Below are 14,048 nucleotides of genomic sequence, written 5' to 3'. Positions count from 1 at the left end.
AAATGTTAATATATATAGCTACTCCATGTATGACATGCCATAAGTTAAATAAAATAGGTAAGTTGAATAATTTTAAGATATGCAAATATTCACAGAAAGTTAAAATAAACTGTTTAAAGAAACAAAGACAGCATAAATGCATGCATCTCTACCTTGTTATACGACAATAAGAGCTTGGTATATCAAGAGAAACAAAAAAGACTATAGTGGGAAGTAATTATTTGTGTTGTGTGTATGGCAAAACAAGAAGGAAGAGGGCCAACAATGAATGGGTGATATGTCCTGAATACAAAAGTGAGTGATCAGCTGAAAGAGGAACATACAGAGGGAATAAATGAGGACTGCAGCAAGGGTGAATGGGTTGACAGCTTTGGCTCATTTTCCTCTATAATTAAATGGAAAAATGTATTCTTGCCTTCTCTTTATCTAGTTTTAGGACTTATGTGGAGAGCAGATGTTTTAAGTTATATTGATGTAGAAATATTGAAAATTCAAAATTCACAAACTTTTAAGTACCACTGTACTTAAGATTGCTTAGTAAGCAGCACAATGCTAAATTAACTGCATTAGCTTGGAGAAGGTAGCAAATGAAGGCTTTCTGCAGAGAATTATAAACACTCATCTTTATGCCAGATAATTTTAATTTTTTTAATTTTAACTTCTGAAAAGTCTAATTCCAACATGGTAGTTACTATTTATTTCAAAGATACTTATTTCTATCCCTGTTTTCTTAAACAGTACTTTCAAAATATTTTAAAACATGTTCATAGTTCAAGTGAAACAAACGTTCAATGTAAAATAAAACAAAACAATTAGCATCACCACTAAAACTATACACATTCAGAATTATCTTTGTCTGGAGCCACTCCTTTTGTAGACCATACTAAAATTGGAACTGAACGGAAGTGAACTGGCAAACAATTGAATTCCTTTTTAATACTGGTATGTCATGTTTCAGCAATCAGCCTCAGTAATAACCTGTTCCACCTGTTCCAAAGCAGCTTAAACTCCCACCACTTTCAAAGAACTGCCAATAGCAAGATCTTATTAGAGAATTAATAACTGTAGTCAATGTAGTACTATTAAATCATCTTGCATAGAACTTTGGCCATTATATTTTTCATTTTGTGTCAATACTCTGCTGCAAAAATTGTTGCAGAAATTGCTATAGAACCCACCCACCCCTTTCCCCCCCTTCTCATAGTGATGTACTTTTCTTTTCCTTTTATAGCAAATCATACACGTACAATCATTTGTTTAGTGAACATTCAAAGTTATAAGAGCATTGAAAAAGTGACTTATGGCTGTTTTTCACACTTATGACCATTGCAGCATCCCCATGGGCACATGATCAAACTGGGGATCCTTGGTGACTAGCGTGTATTTATGACAAGGATCATGTCATCACCTTTTGTAACCTTCCCAGCTGGCTTCCAGTTAAGCAAAGTCAATGGGGGGAGCCAGATTTGCTGAATGATCATATGATTCATTTAACAATTGCAGTGTTTTGCTTAACAACTGTGGCAAAAAAGGTCATTAAATGGACCAAAACAACAATTGCCTTGCTTAGAAACAAACATTTGGGGCTCTATTGTGGTAATAAGCCAAGGACTACCTGTATAGGCTTGGGAAATCTTATGAACTTATTTCTAGATATCTGCATATAGCATTTTTATATGTTTTAATATGGACATTTCATGAATTTGCATGTAATCAACATCCATTTCTTCTTCTGTTTCTTAAGATCGTTTCTGGTTTTTGCTACCCTGTGATTGTAAATCAGTGACATTACATCATGATAACTTAACACACAGACTTATAAACTTCCCTATCCCAAGAGGGGGGAAAAGGTAAGGTTCAGCGAGAGTCATGTTACTTTCACCAATTTTCCTTCCTGTCTCCAACAAGACAGAAATAAAGCAATATATTTATTATTTATATAGCAATAGCTTCATAAAACAACGAAATTGGCAAGGATTTCCTCTAAACTGAAAACCATCACATTTCAGTCTCAAGCAATAGCGTCAAGAGGATAGCTTGGATTGTATGAACCATACGGTGAGCGCAGGTTGAGACAGATATTTAATCTGTCAACAGCCCTTGGACTATTTTAAGGAATTTACCGTTATGTCATTTAAATTGTAACTATCTTTTTAAGCCGACGTTAGGGCATTTTACCATAATAACGCGAGGGAGCATATATTTTACAAGCAGAAAACCCAGGGTTCAATCCCTGATAAACTAAACGGATCTGGCGACAGGGAAAGGGGTCTCAGAGACCCCGGCGTCCTGTCGCCAGTGGGAGTGGGTGAGGTGGACAAACGAGTGGCAGTTTCCAATGGCTCGGGGGTGTTGGAGAGAAGCCGGCTCGGGGCTAAAACGAGGGACAAGAGGACAGCGCAACGTGATCAAGCGCCGAGACGGGCTTCAGAAGGAGAACGCAGCGCAGGGAGCCTCTCCCAATAAACCCCATCCCGAGAGCCGAGGGGTAACGTTCAGGGGGACCCCTGAATAAAGAAGACGCAAAAAGCAATTCGGTCCAGGAGAGTCCATACTAGATTTCCGAAGGTTCGCTTTTATAGGGCGAGAGAGAAACCCAAGCATTAAACGGCACTTGGGGCAACTTCAGCGCTTCAGAAGCGCCTTTCCTCTCGCCCCGAATCCCCGCATGCTTTTCCACTCGTGTTTTCATCCAAAAGACGGATCTTTTCCCCGCTCGTCAAAAACTCTGCGCTGGTCTGGGGGAAAACCCGAGCTGGGCTTTTGCAAGCATCACCTGCACAACGCGCCGGGAAAAGAAGAAGCGGCTCAGGGAAGGAAGAGACCGGAGGGCTCCGGCAGACGCGGCAATGAGGGAGAATCGGGACAGCCAGAAGCCGCCGGGCAAAGAGCGACCAGAATCGAGGGAATCCCTTTCCCGCAACAGCGAAAACAGGAAACACCACCATCTTTACTGCGGGCAAAAGACGCCCTGACCTGCCCTGCCCGACTCACCAGGGGCTGCGAGAAACTGCCGTTCAGTTGCCCTCGCTTCCATTTCCTCCTCTGGACTAAGCGCCCGCGACGGAGCCGCGAGGGATTCGCAGAGTCTTCCTCTCCCGAATGCGCTTCTCGGGGGAGCAGCGCCCCTTCATCCATCGCGCCCCTTTCCGCGGTCCGCCTCCAGGGGGCGTGGCCCGAGAAAGGGGCGTGGCCGGTCAACCTGAATTCCTCCCCCCACTCCGCCCACGCAGCGGTTGGCTTCTGTTACTTCGCCTCAGCTAACAACATCTGACCCGTTCTAGATTTCCTAACTTAAAAGCATTCTTTGCAGCTAGGACATTCTCCCTCAAAGAGAGAGCGGTAGCTGCGAAGCTGAAATCTTCACTTATTCCAAAGGGGAAAAGGAACTGACTTGGCTTGAATGCCAAAATATTGTCAGGAAGCTTAACAATGCAGTGACAAACAGATGAGAGATGTCAGACCGCAAAATTAATGGAAACATTTTAATGGAAACATTTTGTGTATTTGTGCCTTCGAGTCAGTTTTAACTCCGAGCCTAGACAAGTCTCTGCAGTTTTCTTGGCAAGGTTCCCAAAGTGGTTTGCCCTTGTCTTCTTTCTAGGGCTGAGGGAGAGAGTCTGGCTCAAAGCTGCCCAGCTGGCTGGGATCAGAACTTGCAGTCTCCCAGCCCAATGCCTTAACCAAACCAGACTGGCTCTTCCAACATGGCGCTAATACAGGATTAAGACTGGAAGACTGGTTGCATGAAGGAACCAGAGGGAGGATGGGATCATTGTGCTGGAGGTGTTCAAGCAGAGATTCTATACCTGTTTATCAGGGATATTTTAATTTGGATTAATGGACTAAATAATGGAGTTGAATAGGGGACGCGGGTGGCTCAGTGGCTAAGACGCTGAGCTTGTCGATCAAAAGGTTGGCAGTTCAGTGGTTCGAATACCTAGTGCCGCGTAATGGGGTGAGCTCCCATTATTTGTCCCAGCTTCTGCCAACCTAAAGCACGTAAAAAATGCAAGTAGAAAAATAGGGACCACCTTTGGTGGGACGGTAACAGCATTCCATGCGCCTTTGGCGTTTAGTCATGCCGGTCACATGATCACGGAGACGTCTTCGAACAGTGCTGGCTCTTTGGCTTTGAAACGGAGATGAGCACTGCCCCCTAGAGTTGGGAACAACTAGCATATATGTGCAAGGGGAACCTTACCTTAATGGAGTTGGACACATGGCTAAGTTCACATGACATACTTTAATTCTTTTGGTTCTTAAATTATTTTTCTGGATTTGCACAGTACTTGCTAAATCATAAACCATAACTAGGATTAAATTAACCAAGCTTAGTAAGTTTTGCAGTTTCAGCCTCTAGATCTTGAACTAATAAGATTGTGTTACGTGAAATCAGACAGATGCTCTCATTTAAACCAGATATGAGCTACAAAAATTGAGATGACTACTAGATGATAGCAACACTATACTTTAACCATGGAATTATTACTGACTTAATGGCTTAAGTCTTTGAAATATTCACTTTAAGCAGTTGTTGGGAGACTGACATTGTAGTCAGTCTCTGTTGGTTTACATAAACGTCTTGGTTCCAAACTGGATCCTTGACTCACAAGCAATTACATTTTGTTTCATTACCTCCAGGTTATGTCCAAATTGTTCACTTGGGCAATTATCCAAGTTTAAGAACTACTGTGCCACATAGTCCCTCCCTACAGTACACTGCAAAGGTTTTATACTTTTTTTTGATACATCGATAAACTTTAAATCAATAGGACAATACACAAAGGAGAGGAACTCATAGAAACAATGATTGAAAGACCTTTCTGGTAAAATTTAATATTCAAGAGGCTGTGCTATGGACGGTGATTAAAAACAGAATTGGGTAGTACTTCTTGAGATATAAGTACTGAACAAAAATCTTAAGGAGTGTAGATAAGCATATTAAACAATATATACTTGCAATTAGGAAACGGTCAATTTTAGATGAGTTCCATCTGAGAAACTTAATCTCTTCAGCGTAGGCAGGGGAAAGATCCAGTAACATTGCAGATACTTTTGAATAACAATGGAATAGCAGGGAGGAAAATTCAAGGATATAGGAATAGGAAGTAAGAAAATATGAAAGTAGATTTCTTCTTTTCTAAAACCCAATTTGGTCACAAATAAAAGAAAATGAGAAGAAACTTTTCATTCTAAAGCTAAAATAAAAGTTTTTAAAAACCAGAAAAATATATAAAATTATAATCTATCCATAATTCCATACAAATTACAGTAAAATCCATGGAATGCATATAAAATATTCAAACATTAACACAATTATATATAAGCAGTCATGAAACAAAGAATCACACAATTAATGGTGACAACTCATCATCTCAAAGGCTCTCCAAAATAAATTTTCAATAACTTAAATAAGTCCAATAATGTGGGAGGTGATATGTTATATGAACCCAGTTGATTATGGTTTATTCTGTTAAACCATAGTTAACACAACATGAATTGACACAATGTGTGAATCTAGTTGCAGTGTACACTAGATTCTATAACAAACATCCCTAATTTCAGTAAATTATGCTCACTTAACTAATGAGCTCAATTTGCAATATTATTTTGCCTCCAATCACTAAACTTGTATTAGTGTTAAGAGCTCTGATGGCGCAGTGGTGTGATGGCGAATGCAATACTGCAGGCTACCTCTGCTGCTCACCGGCTGCCAGCAGTGGCAGATCAAATCTCACCAAGATCAAGGTTGACTCAGCCTTCCATTCTTCCGAGGTGGATAAAATGAGGACCCAGATTGTTGGGGGCAATATGCTGACTCTGTAAACCGCTTAGAGAGGGCTGCAAAGCACTGTGAAGCGGTATATAAATCTAAGTGCTACTGCTATTGCTATTAGGGTTTTAGATACCTGTTTTATCCTCATTGGTTATAAGGGAGGTAGCCTTTGATTTAAATAAAATTACAGGCTTCCTTAATCTGATGCTCTCAAGATGTTGGCCATGCAGATTGAGGCTGAAAGGAACTGTCTCACATCAGGTTGGGAGACAAAATACTTCCTCTTTATAGGAGAAGGGCATACATAAATCTAGGCTTCGTAGGCAATTTAAGAAAAAATTATATTGTAAATCCAAAAATATTATCAGATATGCAATAGCGGCAATATAGGAATATCCATATTTTATACCAATACCAAATCATTTTAATTGTCACCTGTACAATATAATCAAGAGCTACTTGATTTAGCAGAAAAAGTGTATAGTTGAACTTGGAAGATTGTACAACCCTTGCATTTTGAGGAACTGTTTGCCAGACTTTGGAAATGCGTATAAGAAGTATTTTCTTTCATTTTCTTTCATATATTCCTACTTTATTCCTTTTTGGCTTCTGAGGCAAAATATTACAAAAAGAGGTTGCTCTGAAAACCACACTGTGATTGGGTTTATTCAATGCTCTTTAACCATAGTTGAGTAACTCACAATTGACTGGTTCACAAATAACAAAAGATATGAACAAAAGACCTATAAATTATAATTCTTAGATTAATTTCTATTTCACAATATGTTATGTTTACATGTCATGTAAATGATATGTGGAACCATATCATCTTGACATAAGAATATATTTTAATAGAAGAAAATTATTTTCCATTTATTTTCCTAAATAGTCAAAAAAGATTCAAACTGTATTTTGCACTGTTTTTCCTACCCAAAGAGCACTTTTTCTTTTTTATACTCCTTTGTTGGTTGTTGCAGAACTGCACAAACAGATGGGTGAACCATAACACAATTCTCTTTCCAATTTGTCACATAACTTTATCTTCACATATAACTTGTATATACTTCCTGTTATCTCCGCAGACACATCTGTTTTTGTTCATGCAGACATCACTATCATACTCAGAATTCTTTGGGGAAAGTTTAGTCTTGCTTTGTCCTTGGGGAAAATAAGGTGAAGGAAAATTATCCTCTTATCAAGATTTTGTTAACAATTCTGCCTACAGCAATAGGGAAACAATTATCTTCCCAGTACTGAGCTTGTTGCAAAAGTAGAGAGTCGGGCTTCTTAATTAGGATCACTAGGATCAGGAGGAGGTTAATTCAGATGTGGTCCATCCATGAGATGAGATGGGTTTTAAGTAAGATACTAAAGAACTGGGCGATACAATCAAATAAAAATTTTTGTGGGTCTGAGGGACTGATTTCATAGTTTGCCTAGGGCACCAATTCCTGTGGCTAGTCTACTAGTCTAGGGACTTCACTGTTTTAACTTCATTCTACCTTCCTTCCATAGCCTGGCAAACTAAAGACATACTGAGAAAGAGGGGATAAAAGAATGATTCTTGTATGCCTTCTCTTCCAGCAAAACTGAACAGGAGCGTTTCCAAAGAATGACACTGAGGTTGGGGTAATCCAGAAAGAGGGGAAATAAGAGATCTTCAAGTAGTTCAAAGAGAGAAACTGGAAGGTAAACAAGAAAAGCAAAAATGTACTGTGATCACTGAGACACCACAGGCAGTCCATCCACCACTGCTGGCTGTACGGTATAAAAGCAAGGAAGAAACAGGAAGCCTCAGGGTCACACGTGGCTTCCAAACCTTGTTTTTCCAAAAATCCCATTTCTTCTAATCATAATTACAGAAAATCAAAGGCAGGTGAGAGGAAATATATTAAAATGTAATGTAAACCTTTAAATAGGTTGAGATGGTTTTATTCTCTACCTGAAACATAGGAACATAACCCAAGATCAAGGTCTAGCTAGTTAACTCACACCCTTAACTACTCTGCCTCAGTGCTGTGTCCATTGCAGTCTTCCAGCTCTTCCAGAATGTAAAATGAGGTTTCCCCTTCAATTATAGAGGAAAGGAAATTTTAATTACTGTGGATGTTTTGCCACAAGATTGCTGAACTGAGATATTCAAAACGACAGGAGCAGTTTTTGCTTTCTCAATTTTACTCAGGCTGTTAAAGGCTTATTTACTGTATTTTTTGGAGTATAAGACGCTCTGGACTATAAAACACACTTACCTTTTTTGGGGAGGAAAACAAGAAAAAAAATCTGCCTCTGCCTCCCAGCAATTTGCCTCCTTGCAGCAAACAGAAAACAGCCTGTTTCAGTTTCAGTTTCAGTTTCATCACAGCCTGATTAGCACAAGAAAAAAAAATCTGCCTCTGCCTCCCAGCAATTTGCCTCCTTGCAGCAAACAACCCGGTTCAATTTCAGCTTCAGCACAGCCTGATTAGTACAAGCAGCTGATTGTCAGTTGGATTGGCCTCCCAAAGATCATCTGTTTCAGGCTGCAGGGATTGCCATAGCCTATTGACGCCTCTGCACGCCCCATTTTCCAGGGGTGGTGATGGTGGCGGAGGGGCGGGACATCCACAGTAATTAAAATTTCCTTTCCTCTATAATTAAAGGGGAAACCTCATTTTACATTCTGGAAGAGCTGGAAGACTGCAATGGACACAGCACTGAGGCAGAGTAGTTAAGGGTGTGAGTGTATAAGATGCACCTAAATTTTCACCTTCTTTTATGGGGGGAAAAAGTGTGTCTTATACTCTGAAAAATACGGTATTTGTATAAAAGCAGCTTTCACTCAAAATATGTAGAATCATTCCTTTAAGCATAGGCATATCCGAGCAACAAATAGGGAGATTTATGTGGGAAAGTCAGAAGGATGAAGCTACACAGTTCCTCTCTGGAGTCAGGGTCAGTAACTCTGCAGATCTGTAAACAATACCTATAGTTTTATTTAGAGGTAAGATTAACCTATGATGGAGTAAAATAGTGTATGAATGATTTAAGAATGCAGTAATAAGTTAAACAGATTAGCAAAGAGATGTAGGGGCATACAATTATCTTTTCACCCAATTACAAAGAAATGTTTTTCCATAAAGCTGCATAGAATAAAGGAAGCCATTAATGAAGTTAGGACATTAGCATGGCTATTGGTTTGATACTGTAAAAGAATTTAAACCCACTTTAATATTAATAAATGTTTTAAGTAAATAGTTAGCAAGCACTAGAAACAAGTAGTTACAAAAGAAAAGTTTCTATATGGTTATGTGTGGTTAAGTTTCAAGAGGAAGTTGATCAAAGTAGCTAGAGCCAGATGCAAGCTGTGGTTTGACATTTAGCAGATAATATAATGGGTAATAATAGTAATATCATTAAATAATTAAATTTATAGCCCAGGCAACTCACTCTGGCTGAGATAAAATAGCAACACTAATCTGTCTTAAGCTTTATCTTTGTTTTTTGTAATAAATTTGTACCCTATCACATTTATAATTCTGTTGGACTTCTAGGGAAGAAATGGCAGACTGCTGAAAGATGAAGAATGGAGCCAACGACTGCAGTGGATTGAAGAGCTGGTGGATAGACTACCTTTTTGATAATTTCTCTCTAGACAAGGAAAGGACTTAAGATCACACACAAATGTTCCAGACAGCAACTCCTTGTGACGAGTCTGTCAAAGTATAGTCTTCACTAGGTTTAAAGGTCTGGGAAACATGCAGATAGCCATCTTGCTAAAACTTCAGCAACACCTTTGAAATGACACTTCCTTTTCTAATTACATAAAAACTGTTTGTTAATTGCTATTTTGCTACTAGGAACCTTGGGATCGAAAGGTTTTACAGCATCAGGTGAGTTTCCTTCAATCCTTAGCAAAAGAAATTTTAACTATAAATTTAATTATAATTTTTTTTAAAAAAAGGAATAAACGTAAGCTTTGATGTTAGAAAATTACAAACAAACCAAGGAGCCAGATAAATTTGAAATATGATTTTGGAATTATAAAAAAAATCCTTCCTGTAATTATATATTATAATTTATAAAAAAAAATCCTTCCTGTAAGAAAATGCTTTTTTGATTAAAAAAAAAAAATACAATAACTCTTTAAAAATTGGACACTAGAGAGAATTAGAGGTAAGTAAGGATTATAATTAAAGGAAAACAACATTCAAACTCAATTTAGAGTACAATTACAGAATGAAGCAAAATATTTTAATATTGGACATACTAAAGGATATTTTTGAACAATGGACCCGGAAGTTAATTTTAATAGTTTCTGCCTTTATAGATAATTAGTGTTGAAATGACATGGAAGAGGAACGAGTTCTATCTGATAAAATTAAGACTGATTTGAAAGTGTGTTTCAAAATGACAAACTACAAGAATGACATAGAAAAAGAAGTTCTACTGGACATATAAAAGAAACCAACTGATGTCTTAATAATTAAAAGGGATATAAAATAATACACTAAGAGAGTGTTCTATATGATTCCCTATGTTAGATTTATAAAAGAGACTTTAATAAGTCTCTGAAGACTTATTAAACTCTTTAATAAATTTTGAAGAATTTTCTGAAGAAATGGTTTTAAGATTATAAATGGAGAAGGAATATATAGTAAATTGATTTAATCAAAGTTAAAATAGATATGTATTTTATCTCTGGTAATCCTTAATGGACTTTTGCTAACATCAGGACTAAATTGATGGGGTTTTATAGATTTGTTTACAGATAAGAGATGGGATATAGGAATAAGGGATTGTTTGTTGCATTTTAAGAGAAGGTTGTATGTACTAAAATTATTTATACTTGTGATGAAGGGAAAAGACACCCCTTGATATATTTTTTCTTTTTTTATTTACTATATTCCTATTTCTGTTTTATACTCTATTTGTCAGTCCCAAGCCCAAAGATGACATATAAAACCAATCTAGTCCAATCCTTTATTGTTTGCACATAATGGACAGAATCTTCTCAAACTAAGCTATAACCTTCTAACCTACTAAATATATCTTGAGAAATTCTAGGGTGTGGATACCCTGAATCTCCTCCCACATACTCCATCTGGCTCAGGACTGCTGCAGTTTCTTAATGTAGGTCTCTTTCTGATGAGATTTACTGCCTGCCTTGGAAAAAATATGTGTTGTCAAAACTCCTATCCACTGATTCTCCGGATACACATTCTACCACACTATCTGTTTTTTATATTTTTCTATTTCTTTTTTTCCCCTTCTATTTTTATTTTTATTCTTTTTAAAGTTTTTATTAGTTTTTACTATTATAGTTGCAATCTTTAATAAAATTAAAATTCTGTTATTTTTCTTGTTGAGGGTCAATTTGGTGTAACGATTAAAGCGCCATGTTAGAAACTAGGAGACCAGGAGTTCTAGTCCTCCATTCAGCATGACAGCTTGCTGGGGGACCTTGTGGCAATCATATTTTCTCAATCCCAAGAAGAAGGCAGTGGCAAATCACTTCTGAAAAACTCTTGCTAAGAAAATGGCATAGAACATAGTTCAGCAGTCACCAGGAGTCAATGACAATTTTTGACTCAAAGACAAAAAAGACCCCGTTTTGTTGAATTCTTATTCCAGAAAATTGGCCCTGCCCAATGTACAATACCCAATGAAAATGCACACTGAGGTGGAGATTACAAAAGACTTTGTTCTGAGCAGGACACAGGGGATCACTCCCACTAGGCCTGTGTAAAGACCACACCTTAAACAATACATTTTAATAAGTTTACTCACTCATAAGCCCCATAAGCTATCCCTTAAGACCACCCAAAAGAGCAACCTACCTTCATTCCCTATACATATATGTATATATACTTGCATATATCATGTATATATGCACATATAGAATAATGCATATATCAACCTTCCATCCTTTGCATACACACACACACACACACACACACACACACACACACACACATCCTTGACTGGCTCAAGGTTGACTCAACCTGAGTTGAGAATTGGAAGGTTGATTCAGCCTTCCATGCTTCTGAGATCAGTAAAATGAGGACCCAGATTATTGGAGACTATATGTTGATATTGTAAACTGCCCAGAGAATACTGTAAAGCATTATGAGGCAGTATATAAGTCTATTGCTATTTCTACACACATGCATACACATGCACACACACACATATGATGTATATATGTATATATACACACACATGTATGTGTGTGTACATGCATGTGAGTATATGTATATCAGTGGTGGGATTCAAATTTTTTTTACTACCGTTTCCGTGGGCATGGCTTGGTGGGCATGGCTTGGTGGGCGTGGCAGGGGAAGGATACTGCAAAATCCCCATTTCCTCCTGATCAGCTGGGACTCGGGAGGCAGCGAATAGATGGGGGCGGGGCCAGTCAGAGGTGATATTTACTGGTTCTCTGAACTACTCAAAATTTCCGCTACCGGTTCTCCAGAACTGGTCAGAACCTGCTGAATACCACCTCTGATGTACACACACACACACACACACACACACACACACACACACACACACACTAATCATTTACACAATTCCAGCATTTGCTAATCACAGGTTCCCTTTTTCTATGCAGCTGCACTTTCTCTTGACTTCATTTGAGGTTTCATCAGAGTAAGCATTCCTGACGGTTTTACTGACTAAGATATTTTCATTAACCCTTATAGTCTACCAACTGATCGCAAAATGTCTGCAAAGCTAAAATAGAGATTCCTGAGAGATACTATTTTTTTAGGGGAAGGTGTCTTTTGACCTTTCCTTCACCTGTATATTGGTGTTGGAGGTTTTGCCCATGGAATGTTGCTTGACATTTCCATGTGTACTTCACATGGCTTTGCAAACTATAATACTGTGTTTGGAGATTTAAATACTCTGGTATCTTGCTTGAGTAGCATGAGAATTTATCAGTATACAAAATGAATCAACATATTGAATCATCTTTCACAGACAAAATCTCTCTTAGGGTTAGGAGCAAAAAAATAAATAAAACACCCCCACAAAACAAAAACAAAAAAAGCCTTCTAAATCAAGAAGGCAGCAGGAACCAGCAGTTCATGTTTTTTAAAACTTTTTAAAACAGAGTCCCTTGGGAGTGGGGCGGCATAGAAATGCGACAAAATAATAAATAAATAAATAAATAAATAAATAAATAAATAAATAAATAAATAAATGCATGCTGCAAAGGTTGATTCCATGTTCAATTCAACTTAACTGGAACTTCATTTTTGATATGCCAGGTTAAATGTTCATGCTTTTACTTCTCATTTATATGCAATATTCTCCAAACACAATCAAATAAAAGGAAATTGCCATAAAGAATCAAAAGTCTTTCTCTTGGGCTTCCATTTTAATTAGGGCTCTGAGGGGGAAAACCATTCTCCCTCCTGTCTGGCCACTCCTTCTGAATTACTTGTGTCTATTGCAGGGGTGGGTTCTAAATCTTTTTTACTACCATTTCTGTGGGCCTGGCTTATTTTGTGGGTGTGGCTTGGAGGTCATGTGACCGGGTAGGCGTGGCTAGCTGGTCATGTGACCGGGTAGGCGTGGCTAGCTGGTCATGTGACCGGGTGACCATGGCTAATGTATAGGGACTACTCAGACCATGTATAGGGACTACTCAGAGGGCTGAAAAAAGTCATTTCTGACAGGTCCTCGCACTTTTGACTGGTCCTCACACTTATGACCATCCTCACATTTATGCCCGTGCAGCATTCTTAACAACCATGTCACTCATTTCACAACTGCTTCTCTTCACCATGGTGATAAGATAGGAAAAAAAATGTAAAATGTGAGGACAGTCGTAAGTTTGAGGACTGGTCAAAAGTGCGAGGACCAGTCAAAAATAACTTTTTCAGCCCTCTGAGTAGTCCATATGCACAAAAGGACTACCCAGAGGGCTGAAAAAAGTCATTTCTGACAGGTCCTCGCACTTTTGACTGGTCGTCACACTTATGACCATCCTCACATTTATGCCCGTGCAGCATTCTTAACAACCATGTCACTCATTTCACAACTGTTTCTCTTCACCATGGTGATAAGATAGGGCAAAAAACGTAAAATGTGAGGACAGTCGTAAGTTCGAGGACTGGTCAAAAGTGCGAGGACCAGTCAAAAATAACTTTTTCAGCTTTCTGAGTAGTCCATATGCATAAAAGGATACAGCAATAGAGAGGGATGAAGGAAGGGAAGGGAAATTAGAGTAGGAGTGAAGGTAAGAGAGGGAGGAAGAGAGGAGGAGAAAGAGAAAGAAAGA

At 38.3% G+C, this 14,048-nt stretch overlaps 1 protein-coding gene across 2 annotated transcripts in view; it reads right to left on the bottom strand.

Annotated features, from left to right (window-relative positions):
* SIMC1 (SUMO interacting motifs containing 1) overlaps nt 1-14,048 on the bottom strand; it is a 43,498-nt gene that overhangs the window by 25,431 nt on the left and 4,019 nt on the right. The window contains exon 1 of one of the 2 annotated variants that reach the window (XM_034442933.3): nt 2,995-3,228. The exons of the other annotated variant lie outside the window; for it this stretch is intronic. Coding sequence (XP_034298824.2) covers nt 2,995-3,138 — 144 coding nt within the window. The 5' untranslated portion in view covers nt 3,139-3,228. Of the gene's footprint in view, nt 1-2,994; nt 3,229-14,048 lie in introns of those variants that run through there. 2 annotated transcript variants of the gene reach the window in all.

This window comes from Pantherophis guttatus, chromosome 2 (assembly GCF_059756535.1).
Source record: "Pantherophis guttatus breed Tessera chromosome 2, ASM5975653v1, whole genome shotgun sequence".
NCBI lineage: Eukaryota > Metazoa > Chordata > Lepidosauria > Squamata > Colubridae > Pantherophis > Pantherophis guttatus.
This window is presented reverse-complemented; position numbering and strand designations above follow the sequence as displayed.